At 33.1% G+C, this 25,893-nt stretch overlaps 1 protein-coding gene across 4 annotated transcripts; it reads right to left on the bottom strand.

The window, feature by feature from the left end:
- Positions 1 to 6,730: 6,730 nt before the first annotated feature.
- LOC139517550 (leucine-rich repeat protein lrrA-like) lies at positions 6,731 to 22,520 on the bottom strand. Of its 4 annotated transcripts, XM_071308750.1 has the most exons (3): positions 22,455 to 22,520; positions 17,718 to 17,883; positions 6,731 to 10,181 (listed from the first exon to the last, which is right to left on the bottom strand). In XM_071308750.1, exon 3 carries the CDS (start codon positions 10,128 to 10,130, stop codon positions 7,722 to 7,724), a length of 2,409 nt encoding a protein of 802 aa, XP_071164851.1. In that variant the 5' UTR covers positions 10,131 to 10,181; positions 17,718 to 17,883; positions 22,455 to 22,520; the 3' UTR covers positions 6,731 to 7,721. The 4 variants fall into 4 exon arrangements, with proteins under 4 accessions (XP_071164851.1, XP_071164853.1, XP_071164854.1 ...); XM_071308752.1 differs by lacking the exon at positions 17,718 to 17,883 and having other exon boundaries at positions 22,455 to 22,472; XM_071308753.1 differs by lacking the exons at positions 17,718 to 17,883; positions 22,455 to 22,520 and adding an exon at positions 17,180 to 17,544.
- Between the last annotated feature and the right edge of the window lie 3,373 nt (positions 22,521 to 25,893).

Genomic DNA, 25,893 nt, shown 5'->3' with positions numbered 1-25,893 from the left:
ACATTTTATCTGGGCACCCGATGGGATTGTATTCAATAACAAACAGTATAAGAATTGTAGCATTCATAGAAACTAAACTTTTTAAATACCGTTCATATTCTGACAACCGATGCTGTGTTAAAGACTTGTTCTGTATTGTTGACACCCTTAGTGGCATAAAACTAAATATCGAAGCTTTCTTTTCAAGTAAAATATCGATATACTTTCTTTGTCATTTAGCATATCAATAAAATTTCTTTTATCATTTATTATTTAATTTACAAGCTAATATATGCAGTTTAAGTATAGAAACGGGAATCAATTTAGCGGATATAGGCTTGAACCAACTGAAAGAAAAAAAAAGTCTTTGTGAATGATCATATTAAGGAGCTACACCTGCCAGTCTACAAAACGTACGAATCTCCACCTAGTCTGAGTCTCTGAAGTGATACAGATACAAAGATACCAAGTAAGGGGGAAACGGTGATGCTAAATCGAAGGAAATTCGTAAATACCAAGGGAGAGATTGCAGGGTAGGGACATACGAAGGGGAGCAGGGAGTGACGATTATAAAGTCAAAAGATGACAGAAAACGCAATGGTCAAAAGATACAAAACAGTCACTGATGAAAAAATACTATCGATTAAATAAACGTTGGTTAGTAGATCCTTCTCCGGTAGTGACACTCTTCACGTTTCATTTGTTACAAACCATAGTTACGTTGTAAAGTCAGCGATACGGTTATTTTTTTCTAAAGCGAATTGGAATTATGCTTTGCGTTGTTGATTATTTATTTACTTAATTTTTATACGGTTTATATGACCTTTTTGTAGTTCCTATGTTGAACCTCTGATTTTTTTCTTCTTTCAAAATTTCAAAACAGGTAAAAATCAATTCTGTCATAGATACATAAAACACGTTCCCTTGAATAGCAATCGATTGGCAAACATTACCATTAATGTCATTTACATTTTGAAGTAGATTCTAAAAACACCAAACAGACAATAATTCAGCTTCGATTTTACGACAACTTTTATAGAACAGTAGATATGGATTGTTTTAATCAATTTCCGTCTTTTTATTAAAATTGAAAGTTCATAACTAAATCATCTAGATTAGCGGGAATAGTATTGTTGTTGGCTATTAAAGTGGAGTTATATCATAATGTACATGTTTCTGTTTGTCAAATTTCCGTTCCATGCTCTCGAAATACATGAAACTGACATCAAAGTTAAATAAAAGAAGTAGCACATGGTATTGCGTCATAATATAAAACGATTCGCAACATCTACTGGTGAAAATATTTGAATTCGCTTTTTTTGAATATTGTCCTAATTCAATTGGGGCACTTAAATTGTTTATAGTACTAGAACACACCCGTGATATCGCGGGTCCGTGACTGAATTAAAGTATATAACTATGCGTAAGCCTTATTTTAGTATTGGTATTGTCATCTGATAAATTCATGCCGATTATAAGATGCACAGTTTTCTCTGCTTTCAAACACTTTTTGTTTCAACCCGTCGACCTGGAACTTTTTGGTAATATTAATTATTTGGAAAACAAAAGGGCCTGGAATGGAATATTTTTTTATTACCAGCATTGTCCCATATCTATAATAATAGCAAAATCCTAAATACACCCGGTTTGGTGGTGCGCCTGTCAGATGCGGAACGTACAGATAAGGTAAAAGGTAACAGGTGAATATACTATTGGTATCGGTATCGGACTGGACCCGGAACTTCTTAATTATTGGCAATATTAATTACGTGGAAAACAAATGGGCCTGGAGTGGTGTAATTTTTAATCAACACCATTGTACTATATTAGTTATATATAAACTTGAATTCCTTGATTCATCGTTTTTACGTGATGACGGCTGACAAATTGGACCTCGTAATTTTAGTATTATAGATATTACGTCAACGACAAAGTATCCAAACCAAAACACACATTTTGTTATCATATGAACTTCAACAATTTAGAGGTCATCATATAATCTTCATCAATCTAGAGGTTATCATATGAACGTCAACAATCTAGAGGTCATCATGTGAACTTCAACAATCTAGAGGTCACCATATGATCTTCAACAATCTAGAGGTCATCATATGATCTTCAACAATCTAGAGGTTATCATATGAACGTCAACAATCTAGAGGTCATCATGTGAACTTCAACAATCTAGAGCCTAGAGGTCACCATATGATCTTCAACAATATAGAGGTCATCATATGATCTTCTACAATAAATTGCCTACACAGTACTAGGTCGAACTCTGAATTCTAGGAACATATGTGAATAAAGATTACAGAAACTACTAACGAACAACAATCAAAGTACTGAAGTAGTTAATATCGGGATAACCGCAAGTTCTGGTGGATGGTCAAAGGCACTTGTCTCAAAAGAAAAATCTTATCGCTACACCTGAAAGTAAGGTTAAAGTACATAGATATAATTTTTGCAGAGACAAGATCCCGTGGGGATGATGAATAAATGGCAGAAATTCAATCTCACCGTAATAATTATAATATTGTAGTGATATACTCATTTAGTATCAGTATGATCTGGTTTTGTTGTAATATCTCATATTAATATTCATATATAGCAGATCCTTTCTCGAGATATTCTTCCGCGTGCGTTAAATTTTTTTTCGGTATTCATGATTTGTTACCGATCAATTTATAATTCTCTATGTTCTTAAAAAGTATTTTCATAAATATTTATTGATGAAATTAATATATAACAAGCGATAGGTTATAATATTTTATAATTCCCGCGTATTTAGACGATTTACAAGAAGTGATGCGTGTTAAAATCCGTGGCGCAAGGGCCGTCTGTAGAATTTATTCGTCAGCATAATACCGGAATGACCCCTCAGGGTCATCCGCTGTAAAAAAAAAAAAAAAAAAAAAAAAAAAAAAAAAAAACGTATCTAGTACTTGACTTGGGACAGCCATTTGAAAACATTTCTCGAGATTTCGATTCGTGGAATAAACAAATGGTACATAAAACAATAAATAGTCATATAATAGTTTGTAAAACAAAAACAATTACAAACAGTATTGCAGTAGTAAATCCTCGTAGTAATTGTACGAAATCTAAACGTACTTAATGGTCACCTGAATTTCTTCTGTATTTCACTCTAATATCGGTGTCTGTATTTCAATGTTAATTTGAACTGAGACTACTATATAGTAGTCTCAGATTTGAATAAGAAAAGATATGATCATATAAAATACACTGAACAAACCTGTACGTCATTATGGTGAATAAAAAAACCCAATAAACAACAGAAGAATGAATTCTTGCTTCAAATTAAATTTAGCGAATTGATGTCATATTAAAATATACCAGATGAAAATGATTGAACAATAAAAGGGTAACCATTGTACATTATTAGCGAACCTTATGAGAAGTCAAGGTCAGATGAACCCTGCCAGACGGACCTGTACACTCTACAATAATTACAAATATGGTCGACCAACTGCTTTTAGCTAGAGATGGATAACGCATGCATTGTGCGTGCTCAGTTGTTTAAAGGAAAAGAACGTCAACATTAAAAGTAAAACAAAGGTAATTAATTTGATTGACTGATTCGATCCACAAGAACTCATTCTTATACAGGTAAAAAAGATGAATAACATATATTTTTATATAACGAAGCTACATATTATCGAGCCCATGCCCTGTACATTGTTTATTTTAGACTTTTTATAATTTGGATGAATTTTTTAATTGTTATAAATCAAATATGAACATTTGAGTGAAATCAGTGAAGATGAATTTGAGAGCTAGTGCCCCTTTAAACTATGCTTCTTTCAAGAAAAGTCCATACTGCATGAATATTGAAGACTTTTACTTGATGTCGGAAAAGGGCAACAAAATTCGCCACTCGTCCAGTTGGACGCTCCTTCTGAATTGACTTCACAGTGTAGAGTGAGATTTTTTTTCTGTGATATGACATCACAATGAACACAATTTTCTCTGAATTTAATTCACAAATGAAATGATTTTTAATTGACTTCACAAAGCACAGGATTTTCTCTGAATTGACTTTACAATGCACATGATTTTCTCTGTATTGACATCACAAATGTACCTGATTTTCACTGAACTGACTTCACAAATGTACCTGATTTTCGCTGAACTGACTTCACATATGAACCTGATTTTCGCTGAACTGAATTCACAAATGTACCTGATTTTCGCTGAACTGACTTCACACATGTACCTGATTTTCGCTGAACTGACTTCACACATGTACCTGATTTTCGCTGAACTAACTTCACACATGTATCTGATTTTCGCTGAACTAACTTCACACATGTACCCGATTTTCGCTGAACTGACTTCACACATGTACCTGATTTTCGCTGAACTGACTTCACAAATGTACCTGATTTTTGCTGGACTGACTTCACAAATGTACCGGATTTTCGCTGAATTGACTTCACTATATCCGTCACAACTTGGATAAAAAACTTACGGAAAAATGTCTTGGTTTCTATGAAAGAGATTGATTTTCATGTTTCGTTTGCTAAGTTTTTCATGTTGAGTTTTTGCGTTTTAGTAATTGTTAGATCTGTCGTACTTTATTTACCGATAGTTGTATCGTTTGCTAAATTTTTCATGTTGAGTTTTTGCGTTTTAGTAATTGTAAGATATGTTGTGCTTTGTTTACCGATAGTTGTATCGTTTGCTAAATTTTTCATGTTGAGTTTTTGCGTTTTAGTAATTGTAAGATCTGTTGTGCTTTGTTTACCGATAGTTGTATCGTTTGCTAAATTTTTCATGTTGAGTTTTTGCGTTTTAGTAATTGTTAGATCTGTCGTACTTTATTTACCGATAGTTTTATCGTTTGCTAAATTTTTCATGTTGAGTTTTTGCGTTTTAGTAATTGTAAGATCTGTTGTGCTTTGTTTACCGATAGTTGTATCGTTTGCTAAATGTTTCATGTTGAGTTTTTGCGTTTTAGTAATTGTAAGATCTGTTGTGCTTTGTTTACCGATAGTTGTATCGTTTGCTAAATTTTTCATGTTGAGTTTTTGCGTTTTAGTAATTGTAAGATCTGTTGTGCTTTGTTTACCGATAGGTGAATCGTTTGTAAAGTTTTTCATGTTGAGTTTTTTCGTTTTAGTAATTGTTCTAGATCTGTCGTGCTTTGTTTACCGATAGGTTGAAGTTTTACAACATTCATTGTCACGGAAAATCTCGTCAATTTTATTTGTGGCTACGATGGAAGCGAATGCAATTTTATCTAAAATCTGTAGCTTGATAATGTTGTGTTGTAGTGTGGGAGCCACTTCCTTTTAGACGAAATTTTGAAATTTTACAGCACTAACTTTTCAAGGTAATGTTCGTAAAAAAAACAATCTTCAACGCTTATCAAGGATTTTGTATCAGGTGACCCATACAATCCCTTCTGAATAACGGATGCATTTATTGGAAGAAAAACACCACCAAGGAACAAAATCCTTTGTATTTAGTTTGAGCCTCATGTGATTGGAGATTCAGGAAAGGATAAAAACAAAAACTCATAATAAAGATTTATTAATTCAAGCAATGACGATAGACAGAATTTGTTTTAGTCCGATACAGGCCAGCCCATACTCGGTATATCATATCCCAACTATCCATTCACTCGCTCGTTTGATAGTCAAAAGCAAGAACGGCCTTGTGGTGCTTAAATGTGTCCAGTCATTTCAGCAATGAAATAGTGTCCAATGTTTAAAAGTTATCCATAAATAAGAAGTTGCATATCTTCTTTATCGGTACTAATACAATTAATGATTTTGTGTTTAATATTTCTAAACAGTTATGAACATGTAGACATGCAATTGTGGTCCTACATGTCCATACTTATATTTTGCATTGTACAAGGTCATGCTTTGCTCCGACAGTTGTGGTCACTAACTACATCGTTCAATATATACTATTTGATATTTAAGTCTGAGATGAACCTGATTTAACTGTTAGATGTAATTGACTTTGAAATAGATAGACCAGTAACTGTGAGTACTCTCAGATCTATAACTTGTGTCGTTTACATTTTTAATTTTTAATTTTACTAGTTGTTTTTGTGTTTAGTGTAGATTAAATGAGTCGAGCACTTTCCAGCTGTTTTTAGTTTATTTTTAGTTTTGATGTTACACTACAGTTCCAAGTTATGGTGGATTGAGCGCTCACAAACTTAACTAAACCCGCCATATATACATGTAATTGTTTAAAGCAAGGAGCCTTATTCGACAGTGGTCGTTAGTTTCAATAAAAATGTATCCTAACTGACCAAACCCTGTTGTTTATGAAAGGTTAAACTACTATTTCGGAATGACAAGAAACACACATCATGTACTACTTGACTTCTTTATTTCACTTACAGACCCATTGGTGGCTTTCGTTTTGGTATCTGCTCTTTGAGCGGGTTGTTGTCTCTTTGACATATTCGCCTTTTCCATTCTTAATTTTATGGTACGATTGCAATGAAAAAGGGTACATGTATGTTTGCGTCTCTTCGTGGATAAAATATGATATAAAGAAGATCGATAACTAAAACATTATAATGAACAATGAATTCGTATGGTTGTATCAAGTATATCACAAGGGAAATAACCTCATCTGACTTTATAGAACAAAAATATTCTAAAAGTACTAGTTATCCCTCTTTAAACGATCCATGGTATCGAGTAAACTTTTTTAAATCCACAAATGAAGTATATCTTGTGTTTACTGCTGTTAAATTATAGAAGTCTCAGAAGAAAAATCATTTTAATGTAATAAAAATATAACAATATAAATGCAATAAAGCAGAAGCCAGTTACAAGACTTCTGTATCACAGAAAAAACCTATTAAATAACAATAGTCTTTGGGTAACTAGGCCTAACAATATTTCATATTTTGTTCATGTTTGATAAAATTTTATAAAATGATTAAACACAAAGTTATTACAAAACGTCTCTAGAGACCCAGGAGATGAGAAAATAGACGTAACATTGTCTTTGATGACACAGATCAGGGACCTTCTATTCTAAGTATAGTATAGAAAGGCCCTGCACAGACAATACGTTGATGAGTCTTATTTTAGAAAATTTCAAATGAGGCAACAGTGTTACCGTGGCAAAAAGGAAGGGGGATTTTCATAACGCTTTTTTCACCAATTTCATATGTGATTGCTATCTTTATTTCGTGAAATTCGCCTTTAAAAAAGTTCTGAATCTTTAGAGCTTTAAATGGATTGAAGTGAATAAAATGAACAGTTAAAACATGATCACGAAAAAGCACCGACTAGACTATAAAGGTTGCCAATCATGGCTTTAAAATATTCTTCAGTAATTCAATGTATTAGTACTACATCCCAACAAACATGTTTTGATGGAAGTCACAACATAATTACTAACGACTAAAAAGAAGAGTATAAATTCCTCTCATTCTTCAAATATCTAAAACTTAACTGTAATATCAAGCATAAATGTATACTTATATAAATTATATTGCAGTTAACTATTGCAAACTAAAAGTGAACGAGTATACATGTATCTATTAGACGGTCCGGCTAGCACTTTGTAGTTATTAAACTACGGTCGAGACAATCACTAATGTCAGGGCATTATATTCACGCAAGTCGAACTTCAGTTCTTCTTGCTGAAGACAGCATGCTTCCCATTACTATATTCGACCAATGTTTAAGAAAGGTCCAATATATTTACACTCTTCAAACATCTTTGAATGGACGTTTGTGACTTTAAGGAGGTGCTGACTTCATGTTTTTAGATTTCACTCTTATAGGTGGAGTACCAACAGGACTGACTTTCTTTTTCCCCAAACCTTTCTTCTTTGCTTTCGGACTGACCTGTGTTTCTGCCTCCTTATCCGATGGTCTTTCTCTTGCTTCCCGAGATTTGAATGATGACTGGTTATCATATGTGATGGTGACTTTCTGACGCATATTTTCCCACGCTTTTGGAAATCCTTTAGTTATCTTATTGTCCGAGCAATCCAGTTTCTTAAGAGCTGGCATCTTGCATATTCTCTCTGGTAAAACTTCGATAATGTTATCCGAAATGTCTAAAAGTTCAAGATTTTTCATTTTATCCAAATCATTTGGTAATGATTTCAAATCATTACATCCAACTTCAAGGGCTTTTAGTCGGTATAGGTACGGAAACTCAATAGGCATAACATCTATGTGATTCTTTGAAACATTGAGTCTTAACAGTGACGCAAAAACATCAATTTGGTCTTTTGGAAAATTCACCAACTCATTGTTTGACAAATCAAGCAAAATCAATTTGTTCATGTCGCCAAAATTATCCGGCAGTATGCTCATCTTGTTGAAAGACATGTCTAAATGATTCAACGACACGAGTTTTACAACAGAGGGCGGGAATTCCGTAATACCATTGTTTGATACAGTTAGTTTTTCCAGTTTGATCATGGTTCCAATCTTTGAGGGTACAGCTGTTAACTCATTTTGGTTTGCATTTACCGATTCCAAAGATTTAAGCTTGCATACATCTGTGATACTCCTGATTGAGTTTTCTGATACGTCCAAATGTTTCAGGCACCTCATGTTAAATATCGCTGGTGGAATTTCTTCCATGCCTAATTTGCATAACGTAAGTGAGGTAATATTACGTAAATGATCCTTGTCGCCAATGACAACTAAAGCTGAACGTAGATCTGATGGATTTATTGTCAATGGGTTATCTGACAAGTCCAAAGATGTCAAAGTTTTAGGTACATTCAACTCTGTTATACCATTGCTTGCAGCATTCAATGAACGTAGTTGATATAGAAAGTCAATTGATCTTGGTATCGCAGCGACCTCGTTGTTATTTAGTTTAAACGTTTCAAGGTTTCTAAGTTTGCGCAGATCGTGCGGGATGGCTGTAAGTTTGTTGTTGGATATATCCAAGAAAGTGAGAACCTGTTCTTGTCCTAGAGTTTCAGGCAACATCAGAAGTTTATTACCGGCTATATTTAAAGATTTCATTGTCTTCACATTCCCTACTGAATCTGGAAGTTCTCTGATCTTATTCCAAGAAATATCCAGCGCTACTAAAGATTTCATATGATCGATTTCAACCGGAATCACTTCAACTTGGTTCTTAGAAATGTTCAAAGATTCAAGCTGTTTTAAATAAACAGCAAATTTCATCGAATTTAAATTGTTATGTGAAACGTCTAAAATGTTAAGACACGGTAACTCTCGGATACCCTCGGGTAAGTACTCAACCTGGTTGTTTTGTGCATGAAACACGCGCAACTTTTTCAGTTTAGCCATGTCATGTGGTAGTAATGGTATCTCGTTGTTCCCAATATTGAGAGTGTCTAGTGCATATCCTAAGTTACAAATCTCTTCTGGTAGATTTTTAATATTATTATTGCTCAAATCCAAAAAATGTAGGAATTTGATGCCACCTAATTGTGCTGGTAGCTCTTGAAGGGCATTGTTTGACAAATCAAGCCAAGTCAGCCTCTGAAGTTTGTCAATGTTTTCTGGTATGTATGATATTCCATTATTAGAGAGAATCATTTTTTGGATATTCGGCTTCTTTACGGTTGCTGGCGGCATTTCTGTCAGTCTGTTGTCCGAAAGATTGATCTCTGCCGTCATTTCATACACACCCTTTTTAAACGATTTAATTAGATTACCAGAAACATCCACGTATGTAGCCGTTGACTTGCCGATACTTTTTGGTAGAGCTCTGATTCTATTGTTTGATGCAAATAGTTTATTAAGTCCTGTTGCTTTATGTATCGATGGCGGCAATTTCTTGATATCATTATTTTCAATTTTTAAGATTTGTAATTTCTTCAATTTGGCTACGGAGCCCGGAAAAGCAGTCAACGCATTATTTTCAATGTCTATGTATTCGAGATTTTCGAGCGCTGAAACTGCCTTCGGTAATCTCTTCATGCGATTATTTTCCGCTGTAAAGCGTACGGTCAGCTGACTAAGTTCTTCATTGTTATAAATTTCTATTGGCAATGACTTGTAGTTACAGTTACCAAATTTAAGATGGACTTTCTTAGTATCTCCTACTCGTTTCACATGCTTCTTCAAAGGATCGGGTAAGGAAATGATCTTACTACCTGGTCCTATAGCAGGAGGCGGTTTCTCGTCCTTTTTCTTTCTTCTTGCACTCATTTTGACCGTCTAAGTTCCTTTCAGCTATTTATCATTGTTTCAGGTTAAAATCTGAAAAATACACATCAGACTTTTAATATAATTGTGAATTAAAATCGCCTTAAATATAGTATATCTTTGGTAATTTGCCAAATATCAAAGAATCAAATTAAATTTACGCCTGTTCTATTCAGTGTGTGAATTAATCGAACCTTTCTTTAAATTTAAAAGGGTAGCTTATAAACGGTAAACATTAAAAATTCTCAAATGTTATGCGAATCTTATTTAATACTTTGCAGATATCTTTTCCTATCATATTTCATAGTCCGTAATAAAGCTTGGATGCATAGTAAAGTATATTTTTTGACTAATGAACCTTCCACTAAATGAACTTTGGTATACCAATTGGTTCCCTATTCATGTATGAAAGACTTCTGTATCAGAACGACCTGTTAACACCTCGTTTAGCGCACAAACACTTGGACAATGCGTTTACAAACTTTAGATTTCTTGTCGTTGGATCATCTTCTATATAGACTAAATGAACTTATTTTCTAGACAAGGTATATATGTATTGACTCCAAGGGACACATTAGTACTTCGTGTATATTCAACACGATCAAAACGTAGATACACAAGTTATGATAGAGTATTTGATCCAAACGAAAAACTTTATTCCAAGTTCAAAAGCGAAAATTATTTTGTTCAACTATGATATTTGGAAAAAGCCACAATCCTCCTTTTTTTTCTGACGAAAACGCTTTAATACTGTGATTTGTACAGATTTGAATAAGAAAACATAATTGAATATGGCACTGAAGCAGGTTTGTGTCAACTGCATGGTAGAGCAGATAATTTGTTACAAATCAAAAACCTTCACCAGACATAAGATTGGAAACCATAAAAATAAACAAAACAAACAAACAAACAAAATAAAACACTTAAAATTCACGTAAGATTTATTTGATAGTAGATGCTATAAACTGAGCGTTTGAAGTTTGAAGGTTGAAAAGTCTTTGAAAGCAGATATATGCGATTTATCATATTTATGAAATCCAAGTTGTTAAGAATTGTGAATCTGTAAAGAGAAAATCAAGTACCCCAAAAAGTGTTTCAAAACCTCCAAATGTACACATACATTTATGTTTGTACACCGTTAGCCAGATCAAATATTATAAAAAGTGCAGGACATTGTAGATTCAACAAAAGTATCCATTAAAAACTATCATTGTATATCATTACGCACCTGAATTTCAATATATATACTTAATATAGACAGGACTAAATAAATAGGTTTTTCAAAATATTAGGGAATTGCAAACAAGAATTTTTTTTCATGAAACTAATTACTTGAAGTAACAGCTCATTACATACGTATATTTTAACCATATTTCATGTTTGCTATGTAAAATCAAATATTTGCAGATCAATAAATATTTAAACCCATTTGTAGGTATTAATTTTACTTTATAAAAGTCAAAAAGCGGACACTTACATTGAGAGCAGCTTTTAAATCCGTATGTGTGTTGTTGCTATGAAGGACCATAAACATTTAAATGACATTTTTATTTATCAGTTTAAACTTTCAATGAAATCATGCATGTTGCATCCAATAATACTATTTATACCTACGAACTATTTAAATATGAAATTTAAAATTAGCTTAGATTTTTACAAATCAGTATCATTGTTAACGTTTCTAAAAGTTCGTAAAGTAACAAAAAAACTTAACCATGACATAATTTTATTTTGATATGGCACTTTAAAAATCTGAAGTAGATTTAAATAATCAAGTTTTATCAGCTTTTATAAATATGTGTGGAGAGGAATATTTATGTGACAAATTCGACTTTAAAAAAAAGGTTCGTTTCACCCCTTCGCCAAACAGAAAGTAGATTCATTTTTTTTTACACCGAAGAAAAGATGATATTCCAGAAGCAGTAACTACTTTTAGTTGAGATGCTTCTTCAATTATAAAGAAGGTCTCCTCATGATGCATAGAAAGACAAAGAAAAATCATTTACTTGGTTTCTTTTTACACAGGTTTTTGTTTGATAAATTTAGATACGATCCAAGGCCTTAAACAAAACGCATGGGTACTACTGCATTATACAAATTTCATCTCATAGACAACTGCACTACATAATTATACAACTACCATCTAAAAGATATTGCACTGAAGCATCATACCGATGATATATCATAGACACTGCACTAGAACATTATCAAATTGTCACCAATTAGACATTGTACTAGAGCATCATAAACATGTCATCTCAAAAACATTGCACTTGAGCATTATACAAATGTCATCTCATAGACATTGTTCTAGAGCATTATACAAATGTCCTCTCATAGATATTGCACTTGAGCATTATACAAATGTCATCTCATAGATATTGAACTTGAGCATTATACAAATGTCATCTCATAGATATTACACTTGAGCATTATACAAATGTCATCTCATAGACATTGCATTAGAGCGTTATACAAATTTCATCAAATAGACATTGCACTAGAGCATTATACTAATGCCATCCATCAGACAACGTACTAGATCATTATACAAATGTCATCTTATTGACATTGCATTAGATCATTATACAAATTTCACATCATAGACATTGTTCTAGAGCATTATGCACATGTCATCTCAAAAACATTGCACTTGAGCATTATACAAATGTCATCTCATAGACATTGTTCTAGAGCATTATACAAATGTCCTCTCATAGATATTGCACTTGAGCATTATACATATGTCATCTCATAGATATTGCACTTGAGCATTATACAAATGTCATCTCATAGACATTGCACTAGAGCATTATACTAATGCCATCCAACAGACAACGTACTAGATCATTATACAAATGACACCTCATTGACATTACATTAGATCATTATACAAATTTCACATCATAGACATTGTTCAAGAGCATTATGCACATGTCATCTCATAGATATTGTACAAGAGCTTTATACAAATATCATCAAATAGACATTGCACTTGAGCATTGTACAAATGTCATCAAATTTACATTGCACTAGAGCACTATACAAATGTCATCTAATAGACACTGTTCTAGAGTATTATACAAATGTCGTCCCATAGACATTGCACTAGAGCATTATACAAATTTCATCTCATAGACATTGCAATAGATCATTATACTAATGCCATTCCGTAGATATTGCACTAGAGCATTATACAAATGGCATAATAGACAGCGTAATAGAGCATTATAAAAATGTCATCCCATATAGACAACGTAGTAGAGCATTATACAAATGTCATCCCATAGACATTGCACTAGAGCATTATACAAATGTCATCTCATAGATATTGAACTAGGGCATTGTACAAATGTCGTCCCATAGACATTGCACTTGAGCATTGTACAAATGTCCTCGATTTTGTCATTGTTCTAGATTCAAATATCAGATAGTGACAAGTCAGATGGGAAAATTATTTGTGATTAATCCATATTATCAATTGAGGTTCATTCTCAAAATAAAAACATTTTACTTAAGCTCAACGAATGGTATTTGCAAAATGTGCTGCCTTTCAAGATACAGGGATAAAACGCTTAATTCTAGAACCAGATTCACGAATAGGTTAAAATTCACCTGCACTAAAGAGCGTTTGCATTGTAAAATCAACAGTTTATCCATAACAACAAAGATATAATTTGTCACAGTGGATTAAAGAAATCAATTATTTCCTTCGATTTTCTGGAATTTGCGATGATAAATCAAAAAGATAGTGTTCAAAAGGATTTAAATTTCAATATACAGATGGCTTTTCCTGTCTTTGATAATACAACATTGTGTCACTGTTAATGTTTCCATGGCAACTGGAATCAATAATTTGCAAACATTCTATTGTGATAACACTTGAAATAGAAATTAGAATGTTTTGTATTCATTCTCGTTCACAATTGCATATTGCTTTTCTTATTTCAATTGTGTTGTATTTTCTTGTTTAATTTTGTTTCAGTTGTCAATGGAAACGCACATTATATGTGTGATGTTAATAATAATAACACACTTATATGTGTGATGTTAATAATAATAACACACTTTGCTTGTACAGGAAACAACTCTATCACTAGATACAAGTAGTTGTGTTTGACCGCTATCTATTCTTTTAAACATTTGATAAATGAAAAATTTAGAAAAAAACTCTTTTGTATGCAAAAACCTCATTGAAAGCTTCAGAGACGGTACTCATTTCTTTTTACAAACAAATAGTCTCGAATATTTAGAGTGCATTTCTTTCTAACCAAAATTTTGTAAACGTTGTATGGCGTTTGTTCTTGTTTTCTAACTGACTGTGGGTTCATTTCTTTCTAACAAAAACGATGAAAACGGCTAAGCGCGCACATGTTTTGATCATTTCTTTCAAACATACGTTTGCAAAGTTTACATAAACTTTGACAAACTATGTAAACGCTAAAAATGCGTCTGCAGTTTGTCGTTTGTCGTTTGTTAGTTCAAACGCTGGATTTGTTTCTGACTTCAACCTGATTTAACGAATTATTTGTTTCTACGTTTGTAAAAAAGTCCGTTTACCAACAACATGTGCATGATTCATTGAAAGTTCAAACAGGGTCATTAAAGACTTAAATTAAACGATGTATTTGTTTCTACTTATGTAGCGTTTAGAAAACAGCAACAAACGCGACACAACGTTTAAAGAAATGCGGCCATAATAATGATATAATGATATAAACGCTACAAATGTAGAAACAAATACATCGTTTAATCAGTGTTTACTGACCCTGTTTGAACTTTCAATAATGCATGCACATGTTGATAAACAGACTTTTTATAAATGTAAAATCAAATACATCGTTTAATCAGGGTGAAGTTAGAAACAAATGTAGCGTTTGTTCTAACAAACGACGAACTACAAACTGTAGACGCATTTTTAGCGAGTGTAAACTTTGCAAACGTATGTTAGAAACAAATGATCAAAACATTTGCGCTTAGCCGTTTGCATCGTTTGTGTTAGAAAGAAATGCACACTAAATTTTTCAGATAATTTGGAAACGTTGCGATACATGAACAATGCATACAAAATGATGATTAGTTCTATTTTGGGTGGTTTAAAATTATGTTGTAAATGTCACTGACACAGTTTGTCACAATTGTCGTACCTCTTGTTATAGAAAAGCTATAATGACACGTGATAAATAATCAAGTATATAGTTTAACTGCATAAAACATCAAGTTACTTCTTAAATTTCTCTAGCTTGTGTGTTCTTTATTTTTGTATGTCTATGTAGCAGAACTATTTAACCAGCGTTTAGCTAGTTTCTGCGCTCTCGAAACAAGATAATGTCTTCTTTCTAAATTCACAGACACGACCAGTCAGATTTGGGAGGTTAATTCCGATGAGAGAGAGAGAGCCAGGTCTCTACACGCTTAGAACCATTGCAATAACTGTTTGAGGGTTTCCAATGTTGTTTGCTACAAGGCTAAGCTTCTTTTACCTCATTTTCAATAGGCAGTCATAGTTCTCGCCATTTTATCCCGGTCGATTTACATATCTTAACGTTATTTATGAACATTCATGAAATATTTGCCACTGGAAGTATGGCAAATAACAATCAATCAATCAATCAATCATAACTAACTTTTCTTTAGTTTGAATTTTCAGGTGATTTCCTGGGAAATTAAAACCAATTTTTTAGAGGATATAGCCGGGATGGGAAGATTCCGGGCTGCTATGTTTTATTCCCCCTCACTCTTCCAATTTTTAGCAAGAAAATGTATGGAAAAAATGAAAATGAAAGAGATCACCGACTGTATAATGATATAAACATGATGAGAAAATATACCATACTGTTCATATAAAAACTAAGAACTATAATATCCGTCATATCTTTGATTTCTAAATGATTAGTAGATAGCGTTTAACGCCATTTCAGCACACATGACTATGTCAGTTTTATTGTCGGAACATTTGATATAATTTAACCTCCTTGGTCGGAGGAAGCCGGAATGCGGAGGAAGTCGAAATTTCCGTAAAGAATCACTGGCAATCCTAGTCAATTAAGATCGGAATCGAACGCACCTTGCTTCGAGTGGGATTCCAGCCCACAACTTTAGTATAGATATACAAGTCTCCAGCCCACAACCTTAGTATAGATATATTAGTCTCCAGCCCACAACCTTAGTATAGATATATAAGTCTCCAGCCCACAACCTTAGTATAGATATATAAGTCTCCAGCCCACAACCTTAGTATAGATATATAAGTCTCCAGCCCACAACCTTAGTATAGATATACAAGTCTCCAGCCCACAACCTTAGTATAGATATATAAGTCATGGCTGAAGATGAACTACTTGGATACCGAGGGCAGCTCCTTCTTTGATGAACAGAAAGAGCTACCACAATGTCGATGTGTTAAAAGAAGGAAAAGGAAACCTCCGGTGTTCACCTCATCTGATTTCGCATCTTCTTAAATCATATAAAAATTGTTCGACAATGGTTTTCTTTGTCCAAAAAAGCTAGACCCTCACCAGGTTGTCTTCTTACCTTTTAATTGAATAAGCAATTAATCTGTTTGATAAATATCAGTAAAAAAGTCACCAGGGACCTAACTTTACTTCTCTCGTGACCACTGCTAATTTGAGCATGTTGTATTTCCAATTAGTACAACTTTATCACTTACTTCTATGTATAATCTCCGAAAGCTCGTTCATTGAATACTTTACGTGTGTATGAATAATTTAGATATAATTTCACGCAACTTAAAAACAACTTGATTTCTGTATTCTGACATAATATGGACCGGATTAAATGGTAGAGTTTTGATAATGGATAATAAATTACATCGTTCTTTAAACTTTCTGTGTTAAACATATACAAAATCAATCCAGTCTGTTCTTGTTAATATGAAAAAGAATGTGAGGGACTTAAATAATAACTTTAGATAGACTTTTCGTCAGGAATATCGTTAATTATATAAATTAAAGAGTACTAAAACAACAGTTTCTATTGATGCTGAATAAAATATTTTATAATTGAGAAATTATAAGCAAATGTTTACTTACAATGCTCACGCGGGATCCAAGATTTTCTTAAGGGAACACTTTTTTTATCGAAAAAACTGACATTTGCATACATGTGCATATTTTTTTTAAGTTTTCACATGGCATAAAGTGGACCGTCCCTCTAAATCAGCCAATTAATTCTATGTCCATCAATATTTCTTATATTCCCACGAAGTAAAACAGTTGAAAAGACAAAATTTATATCTCTTTAATAGTCAACTAAGTACTTTGATTTTATCATTTAATTAGTCAACAAATGCAATTAAGATGTTAATCTTGTCCTATATCAAGGAATCATACATGTCACAACCTATTCAAATGTTGTGTACTGAGACCATCTTAACGACTCGTTAAAGTTATCAGACAAATTTTTATATGATTATATTTCAAAATCTTGAAGGTATTATCGACAATGACCAATACAATTTAAAGGGTCAGTAGAGTTGCTCTAATTGAACTTGCAAGCAATGTTAAAGTAAAATATCAATGAAAAAAAAAAGAATAAAAAAATAAATAAATTGGGTAAAAATATACTCACTCTATTAGTTGTTAATCCTAATATAAAAGTTGATCATCTATTTTTCCATACCGCCATTAATACGGTAACTAGAGAAGCTACAGGCTGTCTCTAGGAAGGCCACATTAATGTGACGTCATGCATCAATATAAATACAGGTATTTCACAGGTTCAAGTCGCCTGACACCTGTAAATTTAATGAAAAAATGAACTAACAATTTACAACTGTTAAAAGTTTCTATAATGAAAGGCTTATTAACTTGGTTAAAAGAATTTTATCATTGATTTCAATATATGATTATTGTTTGCCCTTTAAGTGCGCCTCCAAATTTACCTGTATTTGTAACGCTTTGATCTCCTTAAATTTTATTCGACATATATCAATCCTTCCTCAAAATATTTAAATAAATCAGACTGAAAGTAAAAAATAAAATGAAAGCTGTAATTGAATGATTTTTATACCGAACTGTGGCTGCATGTCACATAGTTAGTTTGAAATTAGCTGATAAGGAAATAAACATACATTTTGTAAAGCACTCAAAAACATGCGATAGTCTGCTATTTTTGTGCTGATATGTGATTGTCTTTTAACTATAAATTAACTGCTGCTTGGCTGTTCGTCTTTTTTTTTTTTTTTTTAACTTAAATGGTATATTGGGGTATATAAATAAATAAAAAATAGGAGATGGGGTATGATTGCCAATGATACAACTATCTGCCAAAGTTTAAATGAAGTGGATATAAGCAATTATACTGAGGCAACTGTACGGCCTTCAAAAATGAGATCGCCGCGATATAGCCTTTTTGTGCTAATGCGGCGTAAAGCAACCAACAATCAATCAAAAATGAGAAAAATCCATACTGTATAGTCGCTTATAAAAGGCCAAAACATATGGTCTTTCCTGGACTTGCCCCCGTAAGTAAAACCCTTGCTACAGTGTAGAGTATCCATCCGTTTGTGAGATGCAAAATTGCAGACACGTCTGATTGGGGAGGACACGTCAAATAAGATGTCACGCGTAAGGAGGTACTTGGCTTGTTGGACGTTATGGATTCCTACAACTTTCTGAGATATCCTAAAGTAGCCTGTTGCAACCCGAATATTTTGCCCCTATCCTTATTTCAATTGCCAGTCAAGTTTTCTTCCTACATCCGGAACGACCAATCATACAGTACCAAACCTGTTTTATTTACTGTAAACTGTGATCATTGTAAATGCGCATGCTTTTTTATTTTTATACTAGTTGTCTTAAAAGCAAGCAACGATGGATCAACCAGTAGTCCGTTTCACTTTTGACCAGGATTTTGTCTGACATTTTAGACTTTTATTGTATCACGACTCACGCTATCCCCTCCCTGAACCCTTTAATATACGGCTGTAGGCGTTTTGGATAGCGATGTTTTTTGTATCGAATGCTGCCACGGCAAGGATTCAAGGATTTTAAAACATTTGTATATGGTGTTTAAGTTTACTGTCCGCATGATTAGTAGGCACCCGTAACCACTTACAAAAAACTTAATCAAAGCTGGATGGGAGAAAAGGAAAAGCGTTTTGAAATTATTTGATTTCAACGTTAAATTGATGCACTTTGAAATAGTTATACAACTAGCGCAAAAATACCACACATGTGTCACAAGTGCATCACATGCGTGTTTTAATACGCATGAAACCAAATGTGAAACGCATGATTACATGCGCGAATCATGTGTATCACATGCGTTTTCCACACATGTGCACATGTGTGGCATTTGGTGCCTTTGCAGTATTATTTTGGATACATCATTTAGTTCAGTCTATAATTTGTGATTTAATTAATCGTTTTTTATATGCCGGTCTAACACAATAATCGTGGCATCCAGTGGTTGTCTTTGACTGTTGTCTGACATAATTGTTTTCCGTTGATATTTTTTTTACATAGAATAGTTAGGTCTTGACATTGACTTTGTTAATTTTGTTTAGTCTATCTGTCCATTATAAAGCGGACGTGTCCGTCACTCATGTGTCATTTGAGATTTCTCATGTTTGGACACCCAATTACAAACTGTTGTTACTTATGTTAACTTATTAGTCTTGAAATATGGTTTGACCTTAGAGTTTCAACACTTTTTTGTTAGTAATTATCACGCAGGCCAGACATTTATGCATATTTGGTTAACCTTGTACATGTGAACTATGACAAAATAATTTTGAAGTTAGTTCAATCTATATATGGATTCAGACAAAAGGACTTAAATTAGTTCCAATGTCAATATCTAAAACTGATCTACATGTATTCCATCGTATATATATTTGGCAACCGTGAGAAAAACAAATTGTTTATAATTAATTGTAATGTCTATAACCTGTGCCCTCTTACCATTCAAAAGGTTTAAGAAATAAAATTAAAACTTGTGAAAGAATATGTAATTTTTAAACATATCTGAATAAAATCTACACGATATTAATCTACACTGACAATCCTGATGTGAATGTTTTAATAAAAGCTATTGTTATAGAACGCCTGTTTTGATGATTTAAAAAAAATACACCAAAGAAGAAACCACCGTTTTAAAGGTTATATAAACAACCGAATAATTGTAGATCATATCATAAAGGTATCTATATTGTAATCAAATTCATATAAACTGATAAACATACATGTTATTAAACATGTAACAGACAACGGGATTTGTAAAATATACTGAATAATGTCAAGCATTTGTAAAGATGCAATAAATAAACGTGACTGTGCTGAATGTATGAAAACGCAACCGTGTCCTGTTCGAATAGGAGCGTTTTATCCAATTTCCATATTTAAGACGTGTTAGAGAACGGACCCTTGCAATAACCCCTCACTTTGGAAGTCGGGAGATAGCCTTGCCAGGTAAACAATTTCTCCAGAGCCATCATATCTTCATTTTTCAGTGGCAGTCGAAGTTTAAGTCCAAATTTTGTTTGACACAATTTACAAACACTACATATTGCATTGAATTTGAAATTGTTCTCGTCCTGATATGCATGAAATGTTTGCCACTGAACGTTAATGATACAACAATCAATCAAATGCCAGACTGAATGGAGCACGACTGAGTGTATTTTGATGCGAGACAGTGTATCAGATTTTGTTGCAAAGCTCATCGCTTTACACATCATACGCATACCATTGTTAAGGACAATTTGTTACCTCGGTAGGAGTTTTATATGTTTTGGATATAACCCACCACAAAGGAGAAACAATTTATAGCTGAAATTAATTAAATATCGTAAATAATTTCATATACTAGTACCATACAACATGAAATGACATCAGAGATAATCAAAATAATTGACATCCTATATTTGACTGTAGTCGGATTCATTGATTCTTTAAGACATAAACTAACAGTAAAAATGTCGTAAAGCAAAAACCTGTGTTACTAATTAGCCGCGTTATCAAAGCGCATAAAAGGAAATGTTTTACAGTTTATGGAAATTACACTATATTCCGCAGTTCACGGATCAATCTAGTTAATTGATAATTTGAGTAAAAACTAGACGGAATCAATATAATTGTCAAACAGGAAACTTTCATTTAGCTTTAGAAATTTCACATAACAATTGGTAAATAATAATTGAAAATAAAAATCAATTATATATTAAATGCATATGAATATTTGATGTGAGTAAAAGGATATGTTGTTCAAACGTCAATAAAATAGCAATTCAACACAAAAACTTTTCTATAAACTTCTAGACAATAGACAATGCTTTATTAATAAACCTCAGACACATAGGTGTAAATATGAAGACTTCAATAAATAATTGATTGACAAGTGGCAAGTATTTCATGTCGTATTCAGGACAAGAGTAAAATTATGCAGATATGTCACAGTAGATATGTCTGCAACAAAAACTCGTATAGATATCCCTTTATAATAGACTCGTAATAATTTTCGTGAGGAGAAACCCTAGTTTCACCACTTCAATAAATGTTTGAGAAATATAAAAATATTTTATTGTTTCAATTATTCGAAATTATCCTGTATATCTGTATACATTTAAGAAGTTAATCTTTGAGGGTCAGTTTTATTGAGGGAGGCAATATGACTATACATTGGGACCTAAATTAGGTCCACAACACAGGGTACCCATCCAAATAGTCAGTAATCCCTATATCGGTTCAAGTGCATTGCGGATTAAATATATTACATTGCAAGTTTCACTGACTATCCTTTTCAGGATTTTGTTCTGTTGTTTAAATCTGGGAACAGTATATCTAACATATATATGTTCCTGTTTAAATTGAAGAAAATGAGTCAGTCGATAAAAATAAAATATATGAATAATGCAATTTATTAACAAAAATGTCATTGTTGATATCAAACAATAGTTCTATTTTTCTCTGAAATAATACCTATATGTGTCCTTATTCTTTACTTGAAAGCGGTATACACGAACAGTTTTATTTGTACGTTAAACATCATATACTTTTATGATCAAATATCATAAAAGTAAATATTTGATAAACATATATTAATGTTTGAAAGCACCGTAACATAAGTTGTCACCTTAGAGACAAGTGTAAATAAACATACAAAAGATATTTAAAATTTTAATGACACCCAACAATTAAGAACCTAAAGCATGCATGTGTACTTAAATTAGCTTTTTATTGACTTTCTTCTTAAATTCACATATAAACTATTCGTTAAAAAAATAAATAAAAAAGTATTGAGAAAAATGACTTGCTCTCTCTCTTTCTTTGTTTGCACCTTGCTCGATTTATTTGTTTATCTTACCCTAAGACTAATGGTATACCACCGTCCGGCTGTTGCTGTATCTAATGATGTATGTGACGTGTGCATGTCACATAGATATGCTTATGACGTTGGAAATTGCCGAACGTCGCCACACAACGAAAATTTGACGGCTGTTATTCTGTGCGGCACCAGTCGAAATCGAAGAGCAACACAAATCAAACGAGCCGAGCATAACCTTTCTATATTATATAAGATTTATTCAAATAGTCTTGTTTATTGCTTGTCTTGAAAAATTTAAAAAAGTCATTAAACATCTACTAACCGACTTTTATGGTGCTTTTCGCCAATTTCATAAATTCTCAAAATTTTAACACGAGTTAAACAACGAATAATGACTTGTTCTTTACTCAAATATTTTATTCATTTTCAGGACGAGAACAAATAAACAACAAATCCAATTGGTTGGTTTTGGAAATTGGTATATTCTTGACGTACAGAATACTTTCTTTATATACAAACATATTGACACTTTTTTTTCAATCCTTAATTATTTGTAGTTTTGTATTGAATATGTAATTATTCCACTATTGTGCTTTATTCTCCAGTGGTTTATTTTTCGTGTGGTTAAAAATTAAAAGAGCTCGAAAGAGTTGAAAATAAACATTGACATTGTATAATACTCTAATTTAGAGTTCTGAACGCTAATAGCAATTTGGTAAGTAAAGAAACACAACTCTGTCTCGCACTTGAGATGTTAGTAAATCTACTTGGTCTACAGCATAATAGATGTCAAAGGCATTTTTTTAATTTCTTAAACTCCCAAATCATTCCAGACTGTTAGGAATAAACTCATCATAGATATAGGGATTAAAATACGATTATTCAACTTTTTTTCTGAAGTTTACCGCTAATTGAACAGGGGTGCATAAATGGGTTTATTGAATCCTATAAGGAAATCATATTTTTAAAATCGCTTCACTGAGATACCAAAAAGTCAACATTTGCCAAATTTGAGACGAATAATGTATCGAAAGTTCTGAGTATAATTCGTTAATTCTCTCAAGTCAACATGTAGTGACATTGTCTAGTGTGCTGTCTCTGCAAAGCCGTAGTTTTACACTATCATGACAATATCATTGAACAATGACAAGTACAGGTAGTGGACATTGTCTCGTGGACTGTCTCCGCATAGCCGTGGTTTTACACTATCATGACAATGTCATAGAACAGAGAGAAGTACAGGTATTAGCATTGTCTAGTGTGCTGTCTCTGCAAAGCCGTAGTTTAACACTATCATGACAATATCATTGAACAATGACAAGTACAGGTAGTGATATTGTCTAGATCTGTCTAGTGGACTGTCTCTGCATGGTTATGGTTTTACACAATCATGACAATATCATAGAACGGTGACAAGTACAGGTAGTGACATCGTCTAGTGTGCCGTCTCTGCAAAGCCGTGGTTTTACACAATAATGACAATATCATAGAACGGTGACAAGTACAGGTAGTGACATTGTCTAATGTGTTGTCTCTGCATGACCATGGTTTTACACAATCATGACAATATCAACGATGACAAGTACAGGCAGTGACATTGTCTAGTGTGCTGTCTCTGCAAAGCCGTGGTTTTACACAATAATGACAATATCATAGAACGGTGACAAGTACAGGTAGTGACATTGTCTAGTGTGCTGTCTCTGCAAAGCCGTGGTTTTACACAATAATGACAATATCATAGAACGGTGACAAGTACAGGTAGTGACATTGTCTAGTGTGCTGTCTCTGCAAAGCCGTGGTTTTACACAATAATGACAATATCATAGAACGGTGACAAGTACAGGTAGTGACATTGTCTAGTGTGCTGTCTCTGCATGGCTGAGGGTTAATACTATCATGACAATAGCATAGAAAGATGACAAGTACAGGTAGTGGACATTGTCTAGTGTGCTGTCTCTGCATGGCTGTGGTTTAAAACAATCATGAAAATGTCAGAGAACAATGACAAGTACAGGTAGTAATATTGTCTAGTGTGTTGTGTCTGCATTGCTGTGGGTTTACACAATCATGACAATATAATAGAACAATTACCAGTACAGGTAGTGACATTGTCTTGTGTGCTGTTTCAGCATAGCTGTGGGTTTACACAATCATGACAATATAATAGAACAATTACCAGTACAGGTAGTGACATTGTCTTGTGTGCTGTTTCAGCATAGCTGTGGGTTTAACACTATCGTGACAATGTCATAGAACAGAGAGAAGTACAGGTAGTGACATTGTCTAGTGTGCTGTCTCAACATGGCTGTGGGTTTAATACTATATGTCTTTTGAATTATGGTTGGAAAAAAAATAAAAATTAGTAAACACCCAAGGATTATGCGGGCAATATGTCGACTGAGCATGCACAAAAGTGTGTAAGACTCGGATCAATAAGGTCTGTGAATTTCGATATATTTTCTCAAAATTGGCATTATATGTGGAAAAAAAATTGCTTGAAAGACAAATTAAAGAAGTAAAAAACACTACATTTATACATCAATTCACAAATATTTCCAACTATGTATGGTTTCAGATCAGTTGCTGCTCAATGAAATCATTCTCTTCTTTTAGTAGTATAGATATTGGTTTTATAGCCATAAATTTAAAATAAAAGTGAATTCAGTAAAATGACAAAGTTGCACCAAAATCAAGGACTATTTGAATTGTACATAATTTAAAATAATATAGTGCACAACCATAGCCCCATTGGAATACAAGAGTGCACACGCTGAAATGTCTCGCCTTCTACACTAATCATTGATATTATGTTGATAGTCCTAAGTATAAAGCTTAGTTTTATTACAACTGTCTCATAAACTTAACATTAACCAAGATAACTAAACAAAGACCAAAGAACCTTGAAAATGAGGTCAAGGTCAGATGAACCATGCCAGGCAGACATGTACAGCTAACAATGCTTCTATACAACATATATAGTTGACCCATTACTTATAGTTTAAGAAAAATAGACCAAAACACAAAAACTTAACACTGTGCAATGAACCGTGAAAATGAGGTCACGGTCAAATAAAACCTGTGCGACTGACATAAAGATCATAAAATATTTCCATACACCAAATATAGTTGACCTATGGCATACAGTATTAGATAAAAAGACCAAAACTAAAAAACTTAACTTTGACCACTGAACCAAGAAAATGAGGTCAAGGTCACATGACATCTGCCCGCTAGACATGTACACCTTACCATCATTCCATACAACAAATATAGTAGACCTATTGCATATAGTATGAGAGATATGGAATTGACCACCAAAACTTAACCTTGATCACTGATCCATGAAATGAGGTTGAGGTCAAGTGAAAACTGTCTGACAGACATGAGGACCTTGCAAGGTACGCACATACCAAATATGGTTATCCTATTACTTATAATAAGAGAGAATTCAACATTACAAAAAATTTGAACTTTTTTT

This window comes from Mytilus edulis, chromosome 3, assembly GCF_963676685.1.
Source record: "Mytilus edulis chromosome 3, xbMytEdul2.2, whole genome shotgun sequence".
NCBI lineage: Eukaryota > Metazoa > Mollusca > Bivalvia > Mytilida > Mytilidae > Mytilus > Mytilus edulis.
Note: the sequence above shows the minus strand (reverse complement) of the source record. Positions and strands in the feature narration are given on the sequence as shown.

Coding starts and splice junctions, on each gene's coding strand:
- LOC139517550 (XM_071308750.1), bottom strand. CDS start 10,130: ATGAGTGCAAGAAGAAAGAAAAAGGACGAGAAACCGCCTCCTGCTATA.